General features: G+C 45.9%; 1 protein-coding gene across 1 annotated transcript in view; it reads left to right on the plus strand.

Moving 5' to 3' along the window:
- The window catches only part of SIPA1L2 (signal induced proliferation associated 1 like 2), a 2,064,602-nt gene that overhangs the window by 1,022,264 nt on the left and 1,017,146 nt on the right, over positions 1 to 25,192 (plus strand). Inside the window, exon 8 of the mRNA XM_044087172.1 lies at positions 16,066 to 16,223. Coding sequence (XP_043943107.1) covers positions 16,066 to 16,223 — 158 coding nt within the window. The remainder of the gene's footprint in view (positions 1 to 16,065; positions 16,224 to 25,192) is intronic.

Below are 25,192 nucleotides of genomic sequence, written 5' to 3' on the forward strand. Positions count from 1 at the left end.
ACTGCCTACCTCAGGGGAGTACCTACCAAGGATATTTTGGAAGCAGCAACTTGGAGTTCTGTACATACCTTCACCAAGCATTACCATGTGCCTCTATACTCTAAATCCAGAACTGGCTTCGCCACTGCAGTGCTGCAGGGCCTTATAGCCACCCCTAATGCCTTATAGAACCAGCCACCCTTCCTCCGCTTTGGGATTCTACCCAAGTGTAATGACTGCAGCAGTGTAACATGTTGAACATAGTACAGTTTTATACCTACTATAAATGTAGATGTTCAAGTGTATACACTGCTGCAGTCCAGGTTACCCTCCCTCCTTCCCCTATGACTGGCTGGTACGTACCTATGTCTTCTACCCTTACTACCTATGGGGAGTATTTGCTGGTAGCTGTAAGTTGTTTTTTGCTTTTCTTATGTATGTTTTATTAGCAGTTGGAATTGCCTACCTATTTAGAGGCACCTGACATCTGGGGCAAGAAAAACTGAAGAAAATGGCGTTGGCTGCATCTTATATACCCCTGTCACACTGACGTCAGGGAGGAGGCGACAGCAACCGACGCCGGACCAAGACTTTGGAACTCAGGCCGACTGGGGAACCGCCTGACGGCGGGATAACCCAAGTGTAATGACTGCAGCAGTGTATACACTCGAACATCTACATTTATGGTAGGTATAAAACTCTACTTTCTTCACTCTGATCCCCCTTCCAGGGGAGTCCCTGAGGGATGCTGTGGTACATGATTGGCCCGTGGGTCTCCTGTATGATTATCCCTCTCTTCCCAATTATGCCAAGTTTTTCAGAAGGCAAGCAGGCCGAAGAGCTCAGTCATCCTCATTGCCCCCTTCTGGCCTCGTCCGCTATGGTTCCGCTTCCTCTGGTCTCATCCAAAATATCCTTTGTGGATACTGGAGCCCAGACAGGACCTCCTCTGTCACCCGTCAGGAATATGGCACACAAGTCTTCATGCCCTCAGATTAACTGCTTGGTTTCTCCACTTCCAACCCTAGCAAGACAGTCCAGGCTCACTTCCCCGGTCTGTGACATAATTATAGCCTCGCAAAAGGCTTCTACTAAGAAAGTTTACACCAGAAAGTGGAAATGGTTCGGTGTTTGGGCTACAAGTAGGAAAATTGACCTCTTTTCAGCACCAGTCCCAGATATTCTGCTTTTTCTCAGTACCTTGCTTCTCTATCGTCAAGCTTCAATTAGCTGCAATTTCTGATTTTCACACTGCTAGTTAGTCTCGTTCCCTGTCAACTTTTAGATTATGCAAATCTTTTATGAAAGGTATTTTCTTGTTGAGACTTCCCATCAAGGATCCCTCTCCACCTTGAGACCTCACTGTCATGCTGTAGGGTATGACTCCGGGACCCTTCGAACCAGCTGCCTGTTGCAACATTAAGTTTTTGTCATGGAAGACAGTCTTTTTACTGGCTATTATTTCAGCGTAGAGAATTTACAAACTACAGGCGTGGTCTTCCAAACCCTTTACATACTTTTTCACAAGGAGAGGGTTTCTCTACACACCAGTCCTTCCTTTATGCCTAAAGTAGCCACGGATAATAATATGTCAGGCCATTCACTTACTGATGTTCTTTCCAAAGTTTTTTAATAAAGGGAGTATGCTGTACATGTTCTGGACATTCATAGACGGTTGCATTTCTAGCTACACAGAACTAGACAACACAGAAAGTCTGACCAACTGTTTGTAGCTTTCTCGGCTAACAAATTAGGCCAAATGGTTTCCAAAAATCACTCTAGCAAAATGGATAAGTGGTTGCATCTCTTTCATTTACTCAAAAAAGTGCCTGGAACTACCACAACCTCCTAGGGCATATTCCACTGGGGCTATGACTACTACTTCTGCCTTCTCATGTAGAACCTCCATTCATGATATTTGTGAGGCAGCTACATGGTCTAACAGTCATACCTTTGTGGCATACTATAAGTTAGATATTGTTTCCAGGAGCAGGGCTTCATTTGGATTGATTGTACTCCGGCATATCCTTCCATGAAGGCCACCTGGGAATCATGTATTTGGGGACTTTGACCTTGGTGTGTGGAAGGATGAAGATGACAACCTCAAATTAGAAAGTTATGTCTTACCATAACTTGGCAGCTGTGTTGTCTATCTTCATTCCTCCTCACTTTCCCACCCAGCCATTCCCCTGCCTCATTCTTCTAGAGGATTGTGGAACATGGCGGGGCTTCTAGATCCCATGTCTGAGCCTCGTCTGCCATTACTATTTGCAGTCCGGGTTATGGATGTATGGAATCAGCAAACTTGATCTGAGGTGCTTGAGCGGGTGTAGAGCAATATGGGTAAGAGAGAGGAGCTTAAGTGTCAGATCCAAGTCTGGAGAATGTGGCCTAGCCGGATCCGAGACTCTATCATGAGGAGGAATGAAAATAGACAACACAGATGCCAAGTGATCGTAAGACACAACTTTCTATTTTACACAACTGTGCTGTTTTATAATAGCCTTTATGTATAGTTAATTCTCTTCATGGTACATATATAGTTGTGTACAGTGTATTTTTCTTGTTTTGTACAGTGTGTTTCTCTCTACTTTTTCAGTACTTTCTGTATTGATAGCAAAGTTTTACCAAGTTCAAGTTTTATTAGGGATTTTTGGTGTTTGTGTAACCTGATGGCCTATCCAAGGAAGATTTGTTGGTATATCAGTAAATTATTTGTGGTAACAGTTTTCAATTCAGAGATTCATTAGTGCAAGACTGAGTGAGTAAAAATATGAACTTGCATGTACTATGTCAGACATCATTTTATCTCAGACGTTATTAGGTGTGGGAGGGTTGATGCAACATAGCTTGCGCCACTTGCAAAAAAAACAAAAAACAAATTGATGGAGAACAGCAGATGTCCTTCTATTTCTATGTTGCAGTATTCTAGTTGTGGGAATTCCTGCCCTCAGGCGACTTGTGCATTGGCTTCTATACCAAAGCTACAGCTTGGCTGTTTCAACATGCATGGGATGTCAGACATGAGGCCATAAACCAGGGTCCTTAAATGTGACGTCTGCATGCACAATCCTCAGAACTTTTCAGCTGCAGACGACTGACGCATTGTGTGATCGCTGCTTCTCAGATGTTGTGTCTAAAAGCTAAGTAACCCGTTGAGTTTCTGTTTTTCCTTATAAAGCTGATTGTTATTGCTTAGGCTTGGTTGTTGTAGCAATTTTTAGCTGATGTGAGGTGGTGGTGGTTGTTTGTCTTTCGGCTTTTTCCGGTAAGGGGTCACCACAGCGGAACTCCAGTCCGCTAATGATTGGTAGTAGATTTTTACGAAACGCCGAGGTGCCAGCTCGATGCCCAGACTTCAACGAAGGCACGCCCATTTACGCATGCATGTCTTTCGAACGCTACCCAACCACAGGAGGACATGCAGACTCCACACAGAAGGCACTCCCAGGCCCAGCCGAGAATCAAACGGGAGAACCTCTTGCTGTGAGGTAACAACGCTACCGCCGTAACACCGCAGGTAAAAAGGGAAAATGCCAGTGTGGGTGCCAGATACGCCCATAGGTGTGTTTTTTTGCTTAGGCCGGGAGCACGACCATTCCACCTGCTTCATTTGTCAGTCATTTGTTCCGAAGACCCTATGCAGCCGTCTGGCCGCATTCAACCTCTACTTAGAAAATCAGTCCCTTAAGCGGTTAGGAGGCCTAAGAATAGATCCCGCATCGGAAACCACATCCGAACCTCCGTGTAAGAAGGCCAAGATTCCCAGGCCTTCCTCGCCTGCCACTTCATTGCCAGACACTCCGCCAACTGCAGATTTAGGAGCTGAGGGGCGCCCGGCGGATCCATCAACTTCGACCTTTGGGGAAGCCGTTGCTCAGCAGACCGGCACGTCCTTATAGCCTGCCTACCCATACACCGACTACTGTCACTGTCGAGGGGGAACCACATTCTCTGGTACCTCCGACTGGGATCCAGACTTCTGAAATGGTTGCGTCAAAACCTGATTCCAGGCTGGTTCCTTCCACCACAGCCAAATAGAAACAGAAAACCAAGCATGCCTCCTCCACTGCAGAAGGCCTGCCAGATTGGCAGGCCTTCACTTCTTCCCTCATGCAGACCTTTATGGCCCTTAAGCCTTCAACCTCAACCTCCACCTCTCTGCCTTTACTTAGCCTTAGGCCTGCCTCATCCTATTCCCTCCCACCCATGACCTCTCAGGTTAGGGAGGAAGAGCATGGTCCTTCCTTTGCTTCCTCAGAGGACTCTATATCATATACCTCCCAGATTGCATCTGCCCAGGAATATTGTTCCCCTGATGAGGAATCTGTTGAAGGGGATTCTCCCCCTGAAGATATTACCTTTGGTGAGACCATCACCAAGATGAAAGATTATTTCAAATGGGATACCCCACAAATGACTGACACCCAAAAGAGGTACTTTGAGCTCCTTCAAGTAGAATCCCCCTCCCCTTCTGCTGTTCCTCCGGTTCTGCCTGCTTACTTGGATGCCTTTAATTCAGCATCTAAGGCCCCAGACTCACAGCCACCATTCTTGGCAGATCCAGCAGTGATTGCCACCTTCCCTGATAAGCAATCCAGCCTGCTTCCTTCTGCCTCCCTCCTACCCACTGATAAAGACAGAAAGTCTATGGATAGGATTGGCAAGAAGGTATACACCTCCTCGACATTGGCTTTTAGAGGCATTAATTGTTAGACCCACATGACTAAGTATGCTCTGGACTTGGTGTTTCAAGTCTCCTCCATGCTGGCTTCTATCCCTGACAGCCCCATTAAGGCTGACATCAACTCCAAACTGTCCCTGGCTCAGTAAGTAGCCAGGCACTCGATTAGATGCAGCTATGATGTTGCAGAAGCATCTGCCTGCACTGCAGCATCTGCCCTCAGGAGATACTTCTGGCTGAGACTTCAGAATCTCCCAGAAGACTTCAAGGCCAAGATCTTGGATGCCCCCCTGGATCACAATTTCCTTTTTGGAAAACAATCTGCAGATCTCTTCAAGAATCTGCAAGAAAAAAGTAAGGAATTGCAGGACATAAACATTTACTGGTGTCCCCCATTCCCAGGTATTATAGAAACTACCCTGCTAAGAACACCTTTGTAAGGCATAACCCTCCACAGATGGGTGCTTCCTCTTCCAGATCTAAAAGAGGGGCAAGAAGACATACCACATCCAGACCTAATGCACCACTTCCTCAGCCCAGACAATCCTTTCAGGACAGAGGAGTTCCCAGTAATGCGTGACTGCCTTGCCCACCTGCCACTCTCTGCAAGCCTTCCCCACTGCCTCCCCTTCTGGCAAACCATCGCCATGTACCAATGGGTACTAGCCATTATCCAAAAAGGATATTTTCTCTCCTGGAAAGAAAAAATACCCAGGAAAGACATGCCATATCCCCCCAAAAGCCAGCTACATCCCCTTCCACCGGTTTTGTCAGACCTGCTAAAGCTAGGTACCATAAAACCTGTCTCCTTAGGACAGAAAGGAAAGGGTTTCTACTCACGTCTCTTCCTAGTCCCCAAACAAGACGGCCCCTGGAGACCCATCTTAGGTCTCTCCTTCCTAAATCTTTACCTTTAGGTGCCCACCTTCAAAATGCTATCACTTCCCACCCTGCTACCTCTCTTTCCAGCCAAGGACTTTATGGCCACTTTGGACCTTAAAGAGGCCTACCTACACATACATATCAGGACTTCCCACAGACGATTCCTGCATTTCTCTAGACCCTCCTCTCATTTCCAATTTACTGCTTTGCCCTTTGGTTTGTCCACTGCCCCCCGAGTGTTTACAAAGTACCTAGCCCCAGCCATTGCCTTCTGCAGAACTCAGGGAATCCAGATTTACCCCTATCTGGATGACATCCTAATACTGGCAGAGTCAAAAGATACCCTCTCAAAGCATCTGCACTTCACTATGTCCCTTCTGCAAAATCTAGGGTTCACCCTCAATCTCCCAAAGTCCTCCTTGAACCCAGACCAGGACAAGATTTTTGTAGGTTGCAGAATCAGAACAGACAAAATGAAGGCCTTTCTCCCACAGGACAAGGTACTGTCCCTGACCTCCCACTTCAAGGAGATTCTGCACTCTCAGAAGGTAACTGCAAGGCAATTCCTTTGTCTCCTGGGCTTAATGGCAGCAACCATCCCTATTCTACCACTGGCTAGAATGCACATGCGCCAAGCTACAGTGGTACATCAGAAACATTTGGTCTCAACACCTACATCACTTAGAACAGATTATTCCCCTTCTTCCTTGTCTAAAGACAGAAATCAGCTGGTGGATCCAACAAGTCCAGCTGAACTCAGGACTTCCACTACTACCTCCCACCCCAACCCAAATAAAGCATACAGATGCCTCAGATTCAGGTTGTGGTGCGACAGTGGCATCTTACAGGGTTCAGGCAAACTGGCACCCTTTTCTAAAGGCCAAACACATCAGTGTCAGAGAAATGACACCTGTCTTTATAGCTCTAAAGACCTTTACCCCTGTACTTCTACCAGGGGTTTTTCTGATAGTGACCGACACCACTGTAATGTGGTACCTCAACAAACAGGGAGGATCAAAGGCTTATCAGCTGTGTAGACTAACCCTACTGATATGGGACCTAGCCTCTCACCACAACTTGTCCTTGCAGGCAAGCTACATCCCCTCACAGGACAACAAGCAAGCAGATCTAATAAGCAGGACATCCCCTCCACAACACAAATGGATGCTGGACAGGACTGTCTTCCCAGATGTAGTCCACAGGTGGGGCACTCCACAAATAGACCTGTTCTTCCCCCAGAACAGGCAGCTGCAGACCTTCTGCTCAAAGACCTACTCCCCTCTAGCATGGAGAGTAGATGCTTTCAACATCTCTTTTGAGGGGAAGTTTCTTTATGCCTTTCCCCCCTTCCCAATGATTCAGAAAGTCCTCCTGAAAATCAAGGACAAACCGAAAATCTTGTTAGTGACTCCCTACTGGCCAAGACAGCACTGGTTCCCCCTACTTCACAATCTAGCCAAAGGCAATCACTACAAGTTACCCTACAAGATGGATCTCCTGACACAAGAAAAAAGAACTCTCCTTCACCCACACTTGCAGATGTTATCCCTGACACTGTGGGTGATAAACCTTTGATCCCTTTCAGACACCACTACTCAGAGGACGTGCTTTCAGTCCTGGGGGAGGCCAGGAAGCCTACAACAAGAAAATCTTATCTAGCTAAATGGGAAAGGTTTACCAAGTGGTGTCTGGACAAGGGCAAGCACCCTTTCATCGCTAATACGCACTGGCTCTTGCTTATGTGTATCAATTGATAAAAAATGGACTTTCCTACTCCTCAGTGAAATTGCACCAATCTGCTATTTCACCCTGCGTGTCTCTTGATCTTCCCTTGCTAGCCAGACTTGACGTGAAGCTCTTCCTTAACGGGGTGCTACACATGAGACCCACAAAGAAACCTATCCCTCCACCTTGGGACTTTAACTACATCCTCAAAAAACGTACCCAACACCCTTTCGAACTGGCTGGGACTTTCCTCCCTACAAATTTGTACAGTCCTTCTAGTGGCTATCACTTTAGCCAGAAGAGTTTGAGTTGCAAGCCTTGATGGCCAGTCCCCCCTGCACTACCTTCCACAAGGATGGGGTCACCCTGAGAACTAATCCCTCCTTTATGCCCAAGGTGGTCAATGACTTGTCTCTTAACCAATCCATCCACCTACACACATTCTTTCCCTCTCCCACTAATGAAGGAGAGAGGATGCTACACTCCCTGGATGTGCAAAGGCAATTAAGATTTTACCTGGACAAAAACAAATCCATTAGGAAATCGCAGCAACTCTGTTTCCTTCCACCCCAGAGCTCTGGGCAAGGGAGTCACCAAACAAACCATCACATCCTGGATCAGGAAAGCCATTTGTCTATGCTACTCCCTCCATGGAAAAAAAAATCCAGTGGGAGTAAAGGTCCACTCCACAAGAGCAGTGGCCGCCTCCAAGGCTTTCATAAAAGGTCGGGACATGGCATCCATTATGGAAGCAGCCAACTGGTCCGCTATCCACACTTTTACCAAACATTACAAACTTGACCAAGTCTCCAGAGTTTGTGCAGGATTTGCCAGGGCAATCCTGCACGGCTTTGTAGAATCCTCATCAGCATCCGCCACCCTATCATCCATCTAAGCTGTGGTACTCTCCCACAACTAAGAGTACTGCAACATAGGAATAGAGAGACATAGAATAGTTGTGTAAAATCTTACCATAGCCATAGAAATCCTTCTCTTTCATGTTGCACTATTCCTTCCCACCCACCATTTCCCCCTCTTCATTCTCCTTTATCCCCAGCTATAACCTGGACCTGTCTATGCTACAGAAGGACCCCAGGGTCCCATACCTGACACTTCTGGCTTTTCCACCTGCTGGGCCTCCTACTCTACCTGCTGGCCTTCAAATTCTGAGGATTGTGCGTTCAGACGTCACATTTAAGGCCCCTGGTTTATGGCCTCACATCTGACGTCCCACGCACGCTGCAACAGCCAAGCTGAAGCTTTTGTATAGGGGCTGATGTATGAGTCGCCTGAGAGCAGGAAATCACACAACTAGAATACTGCAACACGGGAAGAGAAGGACAGCTATGGTTATGGTAAGATTTTACACAACTATTCTTTTTTCTGTAGTCATTGTTCTAGTGCATTACCATACTTTTTTCTGTGCTCAGAATTACAGTAGAGAGACTTAGTTTTTTTCCCCCTTCCCACAGCTGACCATTGGCAGCCAATGGCTCCTGACCTTGATTAATGGGTCTGTCGGATTTTCCTGTGCTCAACCTGACTCACGTGGGGCCAGTGAAGAGAGCAACAACACTGGAGCAGTGTCATACTGCTGCTGGCAAGTGTGCCCCAACTCTTCCCACCTTGCAGCAGCCGTGACACCTCCACAGTTGTTGCTGTTAGGGGGTGCATATATGCTTTCCTGCATGAGCATATTCCTGACTGAGCAGTTCACATGTTTATGCAGCTCATACATTGCTTATTGCAGTGAGCCAAGCTACCGCTCTCTCTCTGGGATAAGGGTGTTGAAATGAGCCTGTCACTCCCATCCTTCCTTGAAACCGCTTCAGCTCCCATGCTGCTAATCAAGCACAAGTTGTTTGTGGTGCAGTAAAGTATGCTATGGGCTGCTGGGAGCATTCTTATGTTTGTCTCATTCATAGTGCATAAACAAAAAAAAAAACAGAATAAAATTTGTGTAAACTGCTTTCTTTTATTGCTGGGTTCCTTGCCACAGCTTGAGACAACACTCCCTGCTGCCACAGAAATTCCGCTATTTAAAGAACATTTGACTCCTATAGCACTCCGTGATCCCGTTTTAGAAAGTACACTCTTAGGTGAGTATACTGAACAAAGGCCATGTGGTTCTTAAGGGGTCCTTTATGTATTATATTTCTTTGTAGCATTTCTCTACCCATCGTGTACTTGAAATGGTTTGCACAACAATCTATTGAAGCTTCACTGAAGTCCTTTCTGCAGTCCTGTAACATTGCCCAGATATGCTGTTGTGATTTCTGGGGTTGATTTTCTCAAAACTTGAGTTTGCTTGTTTTAAAGTTTGTATTTTAATTTCTACCTAATAGTGTATCCAGTTTGAAGGGAAGGCAAAATATCATTAACGTGGAATATTAATTTACAGAAGTTAGCATGCATTCCATTTTGCAAGGTTTCAAATGTGTTTTAGTGATCTAGGGATGTTAAGTTGTCAATCTCGCCTTCATTCTTGCTGGATGGGTTCGGAGCCGATCCTCGGCTCCGACTCGGCACTTGCTTTAGCTCGAGAACTCCTTTTACCAGCTCGAGGCAACCCTATATCCCATGATGCAAGGCAGAACTAACCCAGATCTCGTTTGCCGCTTAGCGAAAGAGGTCTCCTTTGCCAGCTGAGGTAAGTTTTTCTTAGTAAAATAAGAAAAGTCTAGTCAGGAGTTTTATTTCTCTTTTTTGAGTGTTAGTTTAGTCTGTAATCTAGTTACAGCCCACCCTTTCCCTTTTTTTTTCAGACCTTTTCTAAATTTATAAGTTAAGTACAGTAGAGTTTGTTAGGCCTAGTTTCCCCTTGGTGATCCCTTCTTGTGTGCTTGTGTAGGGATTTAATTTGTGTGTTTGTGGGGACTGTTTGTGTCTATCCCTTTTTAGTATGTCTAGGGAAGGCAAGGTCTCAGGCTTCAAGAAGTGTGACCAGTGCTGTCAGAAAATGTCTCTGACAGACGGTCACACTTCTTGTGTGTATTGCCTGGGGCCTTTGCACCTGCAGGACTCCTGTGCGTTGTGTCATGCTTTTAGCCAGAGTCCTGCAGGAAAGGAGGAATAAACTTATCCTCCGAGGTTTACTTAAACCTGAAGGTTCTCCTCCTAAGTCAGGAAAACCACATAAGCCACCGAAGGCTCAGGCTACTGTATCTAAGCCTCCTCCGGTGACTTCGGCTCCGTCGGAGCTGGCATCGGCTCCGGCTGGAGTCGATACTGTTAAAGCAGTGGGTTCTGTGCCGGCTGGCTCCGATACTCTGACTACTGTGGCCTTGTCGGCTCCGGCTGGAGCCGACACCTTGTCCAGCATCGGAGCCGAGATATACTCGGCTCCATCTGGAGTTCAAGGGACTTCGGCTCCGATGGTTTCGACCCATAAGAGATCCCGGTCCCCTTCTCTTATGAGTATTCACTCGGCTCCGGGGTCTCCTCTTTTATCGGAGCGGAGCCATCGGAGCCGATCTTCGAGATCTTCCAGGCTGTCTGACCATGATTTGGAGAAGGTGGTAAGCAGGCTGTTGAAGTCTCAGGCACTGGCCCAAATGCTCCATAGCCCGTCTCAACAGATTGTGGCTATAACCCCTATCATTGAGCTTCCTCCTCCGACTCCTCTCCAGAGTTCGGAGCCGGAGCTTCTAGGGGCAGCAACTGTTTCGATGCCGGAGCCGATACATCCTTCGGCTCCATCGTCCTCGGCTCCGATCTCTTCCTTGAGACCTTCCTTGGAAGGATCCGGTCGTCGGGTTTCCACTGTCGGCTCCGAGGGGGCTAGTGGCATCGGACCCTTGTCCGACCCCGCTCTCCCTCTCGGGGCTTCGGCTTTGGTAAGCTCGGCACCGACATCGGCCTCGGAGCCTTCTCTCTCTTTGGAGCCGACCATTCCTGTCTCTTCGGAGCGGGTGTGTTCTGGTCTCCTGGGGAGAGGAGCCTTTGAGGTGATGAGGAGTGTCCTGGCCTCAGAGCCACGTCAACGGTCCGTCCCTCTAGCTCCTCCCTCATCAGTGCCTGCAGATGCCTCTTGCCAGCCTCTTGCTCTCAGGCCCAGGGATCCATCGCCTCAGGTTTCCCCACTGGGAATTTCCTCCTCTTCCGAGGTTTCTCCTGATCCTGCAGGGGAACCCCCTCGGAAGAGGACGTGTAAGAGGAAACACACAGACTCCCCCGAGTCTACTACATCCGATACCGACTTAGATGAGTCGGAGGGTTCCCCCCGGTCCCCCTCTGAGGATGTCTCATTTTCAGACATCCTTGAGCTCCTCAAACAGAGGGGGAATTGGCCCTCCATTGACCCCTCCGAGGATGAGTCGGTATACCTGGAGGCGTTTGGATCCCGACCCTCCACCTCCTGGGTGTCTCCGCCTTTCGACCCACTTATGCAGGTAGTGGCTCGGAAGGCGTGGGCGGCTCCAGATTCTGTGGAACCTGTCCCCAGGAGACCATCCAAGTTCATCACGGCCCCTTCGGATAAGCAGTTCCTTTCCAAAGGTGTTTCTGTAGATGCGATGGTGGTGGCTGCGGCCACTAAGAAGGAACTGGCGGATCCTTCAGTACCTGTCCATCCTCCTAATAAGGATTCTAGGACCATGGACAGGTATGGAAAGCGGATGTTTTCTTCAGCGACCTTTGCTATGCGTTCGCTGAATTACCTTTGTCACTTCACCAGGCTTCAACGAGATATTCTCAAAGAACTGGGAGAAGTAGTCCAGGATCCTTCTGCTGCTGGGGCTCAGGAAAAGATTGCCTCACAGCTTGCTATCCTGAATTCCATATCTAACTCCTCCATGCGGCTCATATCCTATGCGGCCGATGGAGCGAGCAGGGCCGCAGGCACAGGTGTTGCTCTTAGACGCCAAGCCTGGATGCGGCTGTGTAATTTTGCGGACCCCTTTAAGGCGTCCTTCACCAACACCCCCTTTGTTGGTTTGGCTTTGTTCGGACCTCAGGTGAAGGATACTTTGACCAGATGTGAGCAGGACGGTAAAACTCTTTCTGCCGTTGGAGTCCAGTTTTCCACTCCTTCTAGACCTTATCCCAAGGGTCAGAAGGGGGGGAAGATGTGGTTCCGAAAAGCCCAAGGAGCTACACCGGACACACGTGGTCAGTTTACCCCCAGAGGCAGAGGGGGTAACAATAATAGACGCCGCCCTAGAGGCAGGGGGGGTCCTCAGAATCAGGGCAACAGGGAGTCTCTTCCTGAGAAGCCCTTTCAGCATCCCTGAGGTGTTGCCCGACTGCCCACCCTTGGAGGCAGTCGGGGGAAGAATTTCACTGTACCCAGTAGCCTGGCAATCCCTATCCCAAGAAAGGTGGGTACAGTTGATCATATCCGAGGGTTACAAGATCCCCTTCGAAAGGTTTCCCGTACCTCTACAATCCCTTCCAGACATCTCACCCGGTCAAAGGGATTTAGCAAGACAGGAGATTTCAAAATTCCTAGAAAAAAGAGCCATCCAGGCAGTGCCGGCAGACCAAGTAGGATCCGGCTTCTACTCAAGATTCTTTTTGGTCCCCAAAAGGACGGGAGATTGGAGACCAATACTAGACCTAAGCAGACTAAACAAGTCTGTCAAGAAGGCAAGATTCCGGATGGTCACACTTCAGTCCATTCTGCCCTTTCTGGGCAAGGACAACTGGATGTGCTCTATAGACCTTCAGGATGCGTATTATCACATAAAGATTCACAAGCGCTCCAGAAGGTTTCTCCGCTTTCGGCTGGGAGCCAGTCATTACCAATTCAGAGCACTGCCCTTTGGCCTCACTTCAGCCCCCAGAGTGTTCACCAAATGCATGGCAGTGGTCACGGCTCACCTGAGACGTCGAGGATTCCAGGTGTTTCCTTATTTGGACGACTGGCTCCTCTCCGCCACCACCAAGCATCAGCTTCTTCAGTCCAGAGACCACACCCTACAGCTTTGCAGGAATCTGGGAATTTCGGTAAATTTCGAAAAATCCTCTCTGCTGCCTTGCCAATCTATCACCTTTATAGGCGCAGAGTTAAATACAATCAAAATGTTAGCCAAGCTAACAGATCAAAGGATTCTGGACATCCAAAAATTTGTTCGGCTTCTGTTACAATGCAACAAGATCAAAGCCAGGTTTGTCTTGAAAGTACTGGGCCTAATGGCTGCGGCCATAGTTCTTCTACCACTGGCTCGCTTCCACATGCGTCTCCTGCAGTGGATGTTATTCACACAATGGTCGTACCACGATCTTCCGATGAGCCACGAAATCTTGGTGACACAGTCGTACAGGACTCATCTACAATGGTGGATATCTTCCCCTCTTCTTCATCAGGGCCGACCCTTTATTCCCCCTCCTCCAGTTGCCACTGTCACCACGGATGCCTCTCTGATCGGGTGGGGGGGGCATTATCAGGGCAGGATGGTCCACGGGACGTGGCAACCCATAGAATACAATCTGCACATAAATGTCCTGGAGATGAGAGCAGTGCTTTTAACGTTGCAAGCCCTCGACGACTTTCTTCCCACGGGGACTATTGCAGTACAAACGGACAATATGTCCATGGTCTGGTACATCAACAAACAGGGCGGAACCAGGTCCTATCCGTTATGTCGAGAAGCTCTCAGACTTTGGCAATGGGCGATCTCTTCTCAGCGGTTTCTGATAGCAACGCACATCCCCGGCAGGTCCAACCTATTGGCGGACAGGCTAAGCAGATCTATTCTGATGCCTCACGAGTGGTCTCTCAATCAATCTGTAGTGGATCAGATTTTTCTGAAGTGGGGCACTCCTTGTTGCGATCTTTTCGCTACCCCTCTAAACAACAAGTGCCCAGATTACTTCACACTATTTCCCCTTCCAGGTCAACCCCTGAGAGACTCTCTAACCCAGGATTGGCCTCGGGGACTTCTTTATGCTTTTCCCCCCTTTCCATTGATTCCACAAGTCATTCAGAAAGCCACCGTTTTGAGAGCCAAATTGATCCTCATTGCTCCATATTGGCCTCGACAAATTTGGTTTCCGTCTCTGCATCGTCATCTTCTGGTGCACCCCTGGCATCTGGACCCAGTTCCGGATCGTTTGATCCACCAGTCGGGTCAACAGCACCGGGCCATTCATTCTCTCAACCTCACAGCTTGGTTGCTCCACTTCCTTCCCTAGCCAGGCTACCAATGATTTCTGACTCGGTCAGAGACATTTTAGTCTCATCTTTGAAGTCTTCCACTAGGACTATTTATGCTAGCAAGTGGCGACGTTTTTCGATTTGGGCAAACGCCAGAAAAATTGATCCCTTTACTGCTCCCGTACATTCTGTTTTGGATTTCCTGGCGGAGGTTTTTCATTCAGGATCCTCATCATCTACAGTCAAAGTACAACTGGCTGCTATTTCCAAGTATCATGTTGGCTTGCATGACAATAACATCATGTCTCATAGGTTATGCAGGGCCTTTTTGAGAGGAGTTTTTCTTCTAAAACCGCCTGTGAAACACCCTCCTCCGCAATGGGATCTAAACTTAATGTTGGCATCCCTAATTCTACCTCCTTTTGAACCGTCTGCTTCATGTTCTTTGAAGTTATTGACGTGGAAAACTATATTTTTACTGGCTGTTACTTCTGCAAGAAGAGTTTCTGAAATTCAGGCCCTCTGTATTCGTTCACCTTATCTGATTTTTCACAAGGATAGGGTTTCGTTAAGAACTAACCCTTCCTTTCTTCCCAAGGTTGTATCTCAAACCAATATTAACCAATCTATAGATCTACCAGTCTTTTTTCCTAACTATTCTGATAGAGCTGGACAGAAGCTGCACTTTTTGGATGTCCATCGTCAGCTCAGGTACTACTTGCATAGGACTAAACAAATTAGAAAATCAGACCAGTTGTTTGTCTCCTATGCAGAGAACAGGTTAGGTCTTCCAGTTTCTAAAGTGACCTTATCTAGGTGGTTGACTTCCACCATTTCCTATGTGTATTCTCTTAGGGGCAAACAACTGTCTTCTAAGCCAAAAGCACATTCAACCAGGAGTCTATCCACTTCTGTAGCTTTTCAGGATAGACTTCCCATTGATACTATTTGTGCAGCAGCTACTTGGGCCACTCCTCATACCTTTGTGTCTCACTACAAGTTGGATTTGGCCTCCAGAGATAGGGCCAGTTTTGGTTCCACAGTTCTCAAGAGTCTGTTCCATTGAGCCACCCGGGATACAGGTGCTAGGGACACGGTCCCATCCAGCAAGAATGAAGGCGAGATTGACAACTTAACATTTAGAAGTTATGTACCTACCATAACGTTCCATGTTAGTTGTCTTCTCTCGCCTTCTTTCTTGCGTCCCTCCCTCCTTCCCCCTGGCCTGGACAGATCTTGGAGAGTTTCCTATTAGATTGCTTCCTCTGGAGCATTGTTATGAGGACTTCTTTTAGGAACCAGGGTTCCTAATTATATTAGGATAGTCTTTAGCAGGGTCAGTTAGCTGCCAAACGAGATCTGAGGTAGTTCCGCCTTGCATCATGGGATATAGGGTTGCCTCGAGCTGGTAAAAGGAGTTCTCGAGCTAAAGCAAGTGCCGAGTCGGAGCCGAGGATCGGCTCCGAACCCATCCAGCAAGAAAGAAGGCGAGAGAAGACAACTAACATGGAACGTTATGGTAGGTACATAACTTCTAATTTTGCTTCAAGTAGCCATAAAATGAAAATGAGGTGTGGGGCCCTTCACTGAATATTGCGTCACACACCAAGGCGAGTACTTTACTTCTTAATGTTAGATTGTTTTCCATTTATGTCCAGGTAACCAAAGTTTGTTTATTTTTTTCTTTTTGCTGTTCTAGCTTTTGAGGAAGAGGCACATAGGAAATGACATTGTCACCATCGTCTTCCAAGAACCAGGAGCGATTCCTTTTACCTCTAAACACATCCGTTCTCATTTCCAGCATGTGTTTGTTATAGTCAGAGTACACAACCCTTGCACTGAAAATGTCTGCTACAGGTAACAATATAAACATAAAGGTTCGAATTATGTCTACATTTAAAATGTTAATATTAAATCTGTTTTTCATTTTTGGACAGTTTATATACTGCTTGAAAGTTATGGTTGTATAAACAAAATAATTGAATTCTTTGTCTCTGTCTCTCTCTATTACTATGTAAGCACTTTGCTAGCAGCAGTTGTTAACTGTTAGGGTAAAGGTTATCCAGCTTCCTCTCCTTGTAACTGTTCTTGGAGGTCACAGAACCCAGAATTGATTTTCTTTTTTTAGAAATGAGCACAGGTTACTCCCTTGTGTAGTGTTCACTGTGCATGAGTTAAAGTGCTCTAAAGGTTGTAGAGTAGCAGGGCTTTTTGTCGTCTCTGGAATATGTCACTTGATTGTGCTTTTCTGCACCACCTGGGAATGGAAATGTGTGTATTTGGAATTCAAAACTGGATTATTTAAACTTTGTTTATGGGGTTGTACATCAAAATCCATTGCCCATCTGTGTCTTTTATAGATTTTTATCTGAACACATTGGTTTTAAGACCATAGTAACAGTTAGCTTACTGCAGGACTTTTTGCATTTTGTAATACATTTTATTCGCCTTTCTTCGTATCACTTTGTACCCATTCTTAGCTTTAGATTATTTTTCGGGTTTGTATAATAAATTCTTGTGTCTGGGGTTTACTGGAACCCAGACTTGTATTTTTTGTCTGTTTTTTTTTTTTAACTTCTTAGTTACTTAAATCATCCTTTCAACATTGTTGGTGTTTTTCTCCCCTCTTGATTGCATTTGAGATGTTAGATGCATTTTTGAAAGACTATTGTTATATATAGTCAACTTCACCATTACAAATGAAAATGGGGCTGCCTCACAAATTGCATTCTCTTTATATCTGGTCACTTCTGCATCAAAACAGAAGTGCTTTTCAAGTCACGTGTAGTATTACAGAAGAGGACTGTCGGCCCTCTCAGTCTGCACAGGACAAGCCTGATTTTGAGCCATGTCTCCTGTCTGCCACAGCAACCAAGTCAGAGATTTTAAATGTCCCTCTTTTGAGACACTTTATGTATTCCATGCTTCAGACTGTGGTGCTCCACAGACTCTGGAGTAAATTCAAATTGTTTGCTACTATCTAATCTTTAGATTTCTCCATCCTGCAGCCCCACCTACTCACAGACACACACACACACACACACACACACACACACACACACACACACACACACACACACACTCATTCATTATTTCCTCATGAGCTATGCATTCACATGCCCAGTAACACAATCAAGCCAATCAGGGTTGTAACCCATTCATTCATACAAGCCTGCAGTCATGACAGTTCCTCACAGTGCAGCACTTAAGTAGTAGGAGTTACGTCAGCAGAGAAGGAGGGGAAGAATAGGTAATTTGGTACATCTTCACCTGGCACCAGGTTTAGGAAAAAGGCAAAACATATTAAAACAAATTCAAGCTATTTAATTAGTTTCCTTCAGATTTAATTGACATGGTATCAGTGTAATTTGTTCTAACTCTTTAGAATAGGTAGCAACATCCCAACCACCAAAATATATCGTCTACGTCACCCCCTTCATCATCATGTCACCAAGAAAACACCTAGTGTCTAATAAGAGTACATCAGCTTCTGGAAACCTCCTGTTGATAGGTGAATCCATTATTTGACCCAATCCTCCCATAAGTGTACCTTTAATGTGATTATGTCCCATGATGGAGTGACATGCAGAAAGACATACTGGAACGTGCTGTGAATGCTTTAGTCAAAGATAAGACTCTGGTTTTGAGTGGACTAGACATAAACATCAAAGAGATGACAGTGGTCATCCATGTCTTGATGGCATTTAAACATGTCTGGATGTAAGAGACTGATATCACAGACAATGTTATAGTGATGCGGCACATAAATGGGGATGCACATTTATATCACCTTCGTTGACTTGGTATGTGAACCTAGGACCAGACCATCCCTTAGCTCTGCCTGTGTACTAGCCCAGGGGAATGTAATGGTAGATTAGTTAAGCAGGACTTCTTTGGATTCAAGTGAATGGATGTTGCTCAGGGGGACATTCCTGGATCTGGCATGTTTTTTTTTTTTCCAACCAATACAGTTAAAAAAAAATTCTGTTAATGCCTCACATAATGGCTTGGGCAGATAGTACCTTCTTCCTGGACATCGCTTGCTTATTTCTTTGTGCTTTCTGTCTGATACCCTGCTTCCCAGAGTGATTTTACAGACAAAAATACGCATTCTTGCTCCCCAGGTGGAGTTTAGCCTCAGCCTGAGACCTGAACCGTGTGTTGGAAAAGTTAAAAGATTTCAAGTAAGTGGCATCTGTAACCCTGAAATTCTTGACGTGGAAAACAATGTTCCTCATTGAAATCACTTCTGCAGAGCTTCAGATCCTAATGTGCAGTGAATCGTATCATATATTCCACAAACACTTAGTGACTTTGTACATGCACTAACCTCTCATTCATGCTTGAGATGGTTACATAGTTAAACTTCAACCAAGTTTTTGCCCTCTGTGCCTCAGAGTAAGGGACATAGAGTTTTGTGCTGAGTAGTTCACATTAAGTTGATCTGTTATCTGGATGGAGCCAAAGCTGGCAGAATGTCAGAACTGTTACTTGTCTCCTTTGCTGAAAGCAAGCTTGGGCTATAGCAGTCTGAATATAGACGGTCTGTAAATGAAGAGCACATTGGATTGAGTTGTTTTTTACAGTACCAGTTGGAAGATGCTACATTAAAAAGTTACGACTTGCCTATCTAGGGGAATGACAGTTACTACTGATTTCCTAAGAAGAGTTAGTGTGCAAGATGTCTTATAAGTAGCCACATAGTCCTCTTCTCCTATCTTCTCTAAGCACTGCAGTTTGGATGTGGCATGTAGGACAAAAAGTAGGGTTCAGCTGTCCCATCCTGATAGGCATGATCTTCTTTCCTATGTAGCAATCCCCCATCCTTCTCCTGGTGGTGTGGCAAGCAGCTTTGGGAATGTTCCCTACAGTGATCCATGTAAAGAGCAAAAGCAGTTCTGTAAGCAGCAGTAATAGTAGGTGTTATAGTGAGGTCACTATTGGAGGCTTATTTTCTTCCCTGATCTAAGATAATTGGGGTCAGGGTGAGTACTCCCTTCCACTCAGCCTCACTTGTATTATTTACATGTAATGATGGTCAGCCAGTGTTCACCAGGTCTTACACCTCTGCCCTTGGTGTCTCACATGCTTAGGGCTAAAACTTAGGGTAGCACTGTTGTAGGAAAAGCAAGAAAGAACTAAAGATGGCACTAGCAGATGCCACCTATATATCAAGTATTTGAAGATGGCTGTAATAAGATGTCATCCTAGCTGTGAGGAAAGGGTGGCCAGCTCTGAAAGTCTGGTCGGATAATGGACCTTACCCTGCGGCATAGTTCATAGGTTCATACTAGGCTATCTGCCCTAGGGCATTTATAAGCCTAGCCAGAGTGTGTTTGGCTTTCACCACCCATTTTAAATGAATTTTGCTATGCCCTTTTTCGAGGTTAGTATACTGTGCCTCTGTCTAACAGTGACACAGAAGTGATACCCGGGGTAAACCTGTGATCTCCCATCCACTCATCAAGATTCCTCTTGAAGAGAGTCAATGAGGGACTCTGCCTAACCTGGACTGGGATTTTATTCCAGAGTGAAGGGAGCCTCTGGGTTATGAATCTGTCCCTCCAGCATGTCCTATTTCTTTCAGTGCTGAGGTTCAAGTCTCTCGAGTGTGTAGCTCAATGGGATTTGGATTTTCTGAGGTGCAGCATGTCCATTAATTCCGGGTTGGACATGGCTTTATACGTCAGGCACAGATCGCCTCTGAGCGGGTGGTATGCCACTGAGTAGAGCTGGAGTTTCTTTAACCGGGCAGCATATGGCATTTGTTTGAGCCCTTTGATCCTCTTGGTGAGGTACTTTTGGGGTCTTTCCAGTTGCTGCAGGTGTCTGGTAAGGTACATCCCAAAAGGGGCATTGTACTCAATTATGGGCCTGATGAGGGATGAGTAAAGAGGCACGATGACCTCCCCTGATCTAGATGTGAATCCCTTCATGATTAGGTGGACTATATAAAATGTTTTTCTAACCACCTTGGCCACGTGGTTGTCAAATGAGAGATTGCTATAAACTTGGGTCCCCAGGTCCCTAATTACTTCTTCTGTACTTAATGGATTACCACCTGTGTGGTAATTTGTGGGCACTTTGTTTTTGCCAAAGGGGATGACTATACACTTTTTGGCGTTTAGCTTGTGGCCATGGCTCTGGCACCAGTTGTCTGTTTCTATTAGGCCCTTTTGGAGGATGCTTGTGTCGGCTGGAGAGTTGATTATGATGCCCAGTTTGCAGTCATCTGCGAACTTGGTCAGCCACAGTCCTTCCGTGTTGGCCTGTACCTCCGAGAAATATATACCGAACAAGAGAGGTCCCAGGACTGAGCCTTGTGGGACGCCACTTGTAACTGGTTTGGAGTCTGACATGGCACCAGCAATTCTAACCATGTGGATTCTGTCCTTGAGCCAGTTTGCAACCCATCTAGTGACATAAGGGTTTATATTTAAGCTTGTGAGCTTATCTATAATGCCCGAGTGGGGTATTGTATTGAAGGCTTTTGCGAGGTCCAGTTAGGCTGTGTGGACCACCTTCCCCTCGTCAATGGCCTTGGTGACTGTTTCAAAGAAATCAACCAGGTTCAAGAGGCAGGATCTGCCCTTAACAAAGCCGAACTGAGTAGGATCCAGTGTCTGTAGGTCCCCAATATCTTTATTTATGAGGTCCATGATGATCCTTTCCATAGCTTTGCAGACCAAGCTAGTCAGGCTTATGGGGCGATAGTTTCCAGGATCCATTGAGGCACCACCTTTGTGGAGAGGGACCACTGTTGCTGTACGCCACTCTTTACGTACATATCCTGTAGTAAGGCTGAGATTGAACAGTAGTTTTATGTTTGGGTTTAGCTCTTCTTGGAGTTCATGTAGGACGCAGCCCGGGACACCGTCTGGTCCCATTGATGGTGTGTTTTTTGCTTTGGAGAGGACGGCTCTTACCTGAGCATCTGAGATGTTAGGGGGGCAGCACTCTGCTGGGATAGATATTTGCCATTTGGGTGGGGAGGGGGGGGGGAGTTTGCGCTGAACCTGTCAGCTAGGATGTTGGCAATGTCTGTGGGTTCGGTGTATTTTTTGTCATTTTGGACTAATTCTGAGCATATCTGGGAATTCTCACCCAGGTTCCTAACATAACTAAAGAAAGCCTTGTGATTATCCTTAGTGTCCTGTGCAATTTTTCTCTCGAAGCTGGCCTTAGACGATTTTATGAGTGCCCGTAGTTTTTTGCTAATACTGATCAGAGATGCCTTCCCTTTTTGGGATTTTGCTCTATCATGTAGTAGCTTCCTCCTTCTATTGTATAGTTTGTTTATGGCTGGGGTCCACCAGACAGGACGTCTGCCTTTGGAGGATTGGGTCTTGGTTTTATTTGGGATTGCATGATCCATGCATTCCTGAAGGTGTTCATAGAATGCGTTTATAAAGGATTCTGCGGTCTGGGCCATATTTTTCACAGGCCTGGGGGCTTTGAAGGATTCCACCTCGGTTTTGAGGAGTGTGAAATTTGCTTTAGAGAAGTTTTCACTGTGGTTTTCTGGGCAGGGGTGGGGTCAGGATGTGAATATCCAGTGAGATTAGTTTATGGTCTGATCTTACCAGTGAGGGATACACTTCTGGTCTGGAGCATAGAGTCCCCATGTTGGTGATGATCAGGTCCATTATGTTTTCCCCTCTTGTGGGAGTGGTAACAAGTTGTTCCATAGCATTTGAGTTTATAAATTCTAGGAACCTTTGGGCTAGGGTGTTGGAGCTAGAGTAATGCTCCCAGTCTATGTTTGGGTAGTTGAAGTCGCCCAATATAATGGTGTTTGGAGAGACCTTCATATTTTCCAGTGTTCTCATGAAGGCCGAGTGGGGTTCCTGGGTTTGGGAGGGTGGTCTGTAGCAGGCTATAAACTGGAAGGCAGTTTTACCCACTGTTAGTTGCACATGGATAGTCTCTGATGCTTCGTGCTGTGCCACCAACCTGGAGGTGTGGGTATCTTTGACGAATATTGATACTCCCCCTCCTTTTGTGGTTCGGTCCAAGTTTTGGGGCTGAAAAGCATGATATGAGGTATAACCTTGTAGTGCTGGTGTGCTCTCTGGAGCCTTGACCCAGGTTTCTGTTACTGCACAGATATCGATGCTCTCCATGCTAAGGAGAGTTTTGAGTGCGTGCATCTTGAGGTTTAGACTTCTGGTGTTGAGTAGCGTTACTCTTAGTTTCTTATCCCTTGTGATACCTATGGAGGTGGGTTTGTCTTTTGAGCCTTGCCTAAAAAAGGCACTATGGGGGTAGCAAGAGCCTTTGCCAATATCCGAAAGCCCAGGGGTGACAAGGTGCAAGCTGTCCCTAGCGAAGCATCGTGGCTTGTCGAGCATGTCATCCCAGGCTGACAGGCATTGGATCCCCTTTGAATGACACCAATACTTAAGCCAATTGTTGAAATTGATCATCTTGTCTTCATATTGTGGCATCATTCTTGGTGAGGGTAAGATGCTACTCAAGGTCAGGGTCATACCGGCCTGGGCTACATGCTCAGAGAGCTCCTCTATGTCTCTTTTCATGTAGTCCAGGGAGGTACATCTCAGGTCATTCACACCAGCATGGACAATGACTGAGTCATATTTGTACTTGCCTTGGAGTGACCTGAGTGCTTGTGTTATGTGGCAGATCCTAGCGCCCGACAGGCAGCTCACCGTGACCTTCTCCTTGTTCAGCCTGGTGAGCGGGACGTCAGTGTGCCTGACGATAGTCACCTATTACAAGTGTATCAGGTGTGTTTAGCCTTAAGGGCTATGACTGTTCGGCACACTGGCTTTGTGAGCTATGTGTTGCATGTTTTGTTTTGTGGTAGCAGTTGCTTGGGTGTCTGCTTTGGAGGTCTCTGCTGCATAGGCAGATTTTTATTTAGAGCCTCTGAGTATGTTTTTGTGTGTTTATGTGTTTGGTTTGCTGTCGTGGTAGGTCTGTTTGAGACTGGAATTGTAGTGAGTGTGGTTTCCTTCTCCTCCTGACTGGTTACGCCAGTACTGAGTTGAGAGCTTAGCCTCCAGTTTGGCTATATGGTTGCATCTCTCACATGTGTTGGAATTTGTTGGGTGGAGGAGAGGGTTGTTCGTAAGCAATGACTGCAAAAGGGGCCACACTCAAGTCATCTGCTGTTGCAGTAAGTTTTACCAACACAATTGTACTTTGTAGTAATTGCGTAACCTGCTTCAGCTGCCCTTCTGAAATTGCTCTTAATAGCTTGTAATGTTTCAATTCTCATTTGTCATTTTTCTGTAGGAGGAGTTAGAACTTTGCAAGTCTGGAAGACCTGCCACTAGACCATCATATCTTTCAAAGTAGAAGTTTCCTTTTTGGTGTCTTTTCTCTGGTCATGTTTCATTATATCTGCTTTATTTTTATTTAAAGTGTACTGTTCTGCTTTGTCAGCTTATTTTCCTTGAAATCCTCCCCTTTTCTCTCTCTCTTTTTTATTTATTTTTTTTTTACAATGAAATTGTTTTTGAAGAGTGACCCCAGCATTTCTTCATGCAGAAAATAGAGGGTGTTAACAACATGTCCTATGTGGATAGACTAAAAGCTTATCCCTCTTCTCTGTTTCCTATCTCCTGCCAACTTTTAAAGGGTGGCCTATGCCTAACCAACAAAGCACTCATATCCAGCCCTGATGGAGCTGCTACACATCCTCAAGACAAACAGCACAAGGGTGACTTGATCTAGGAGTCTAAACCTACTCAGTGACTCTAAACAAAACATGCTGGAGAGACAGATAACATGTCACTGAGATAACCCCTTGTTTGGAGCTGGCTTCTTATTCATGTTAAGCAGAACCCTTCCCTAGCCCTCTTCAAATGCAGTTTAGATTAATGGCTGGAGAATCACAAATTCACACCTGGGGATAGCCCCTGTGTCCCTTATGGACAGTGGCAATCTGTAAAATACTCAAGGCATATGCACAAACCTATGCCATCTTCTTGCCCCTAGGGGCTACATATTGGGTAAAATCATATTATACTGGCTAGGATTGTAAGTGTTCTTAACCCATTAGTGTTGTAATTTTCTGTGAACCTGTGAAGAGAAATTCTTCATTTTTGGCCTCATAAGATTAATTTGACTTGATCCGGGGATTAGAATGACATTGCTTACACCTTCGGAGATATTTCTCCTTTAAATATCTGTTCAATTGTGACTTGGTTTTCTCTTCAAACTTTTACCAATAATGTCAATCTTTATTGTCAGTCAAAATTAGTTGTGGTTTTCTGCTGCAGTGGTACAAGATATTGCAGGAGCCACTTCTATTTCTGCAGAATAGCTCAGAATTCTGCACACAGTTTTAGACGCGAAAAAGATGGGAAAGAAGAATGTAGTACAGTTGTGTAAGGTGGTTACCTTTCTGTCTTTTGTGATGTATAAATCTGACGATGTCTGTAGAGGTGGCATTTAAAATATGCACAGCCTTTTTGAGTCTCTCCTGAGAAGCTGTGGCGTGGAGGTTGCTTGAATTGTGACTTTTGTCAGTCCTCTGGAAGTTTCCACTCATCTGTCATTGTGTGGATTAATAATTTAACTTTACTAGCTCTGAAAGAAGTTTCTTTTCAGTGGCTGTCCCAACAGCTTGCTAGCTGCATATAGGAGTTTTATTTTGTCTTATTATTGGACTGGTTGTGAGGTTTAGTGTGTCTGTGTTTTTAATCTTATGCATACTAGAGGTGGTGGCAGTATTGTAGCTAGGGCAGGGTAAAAGGGGCAACTGCACTGGGTGCAGAGTGTTAGATGGTGCAGTCTGATCAATCATCCATCACCCCGATTGCTCTTAGTGCAATATTGGCTTTTAAAAGCTGGTATTG

Source organism: Protopterus annectens, chromosome 1.part1 (genome assembly GCF_019279795.1).
Source record: "Protopterus annectens isolate FY-2018-M chromosome 1.part1, PAN1.0, whole genome shotgun sequence".
In the NCBI taxonomy this organism is placed as follows: domain Eukaryota; kingdom Metazoa; phylum Chordata; order Ceratodontiformes; family Protopteridae; genus Protopterus; species Protopterus annectens.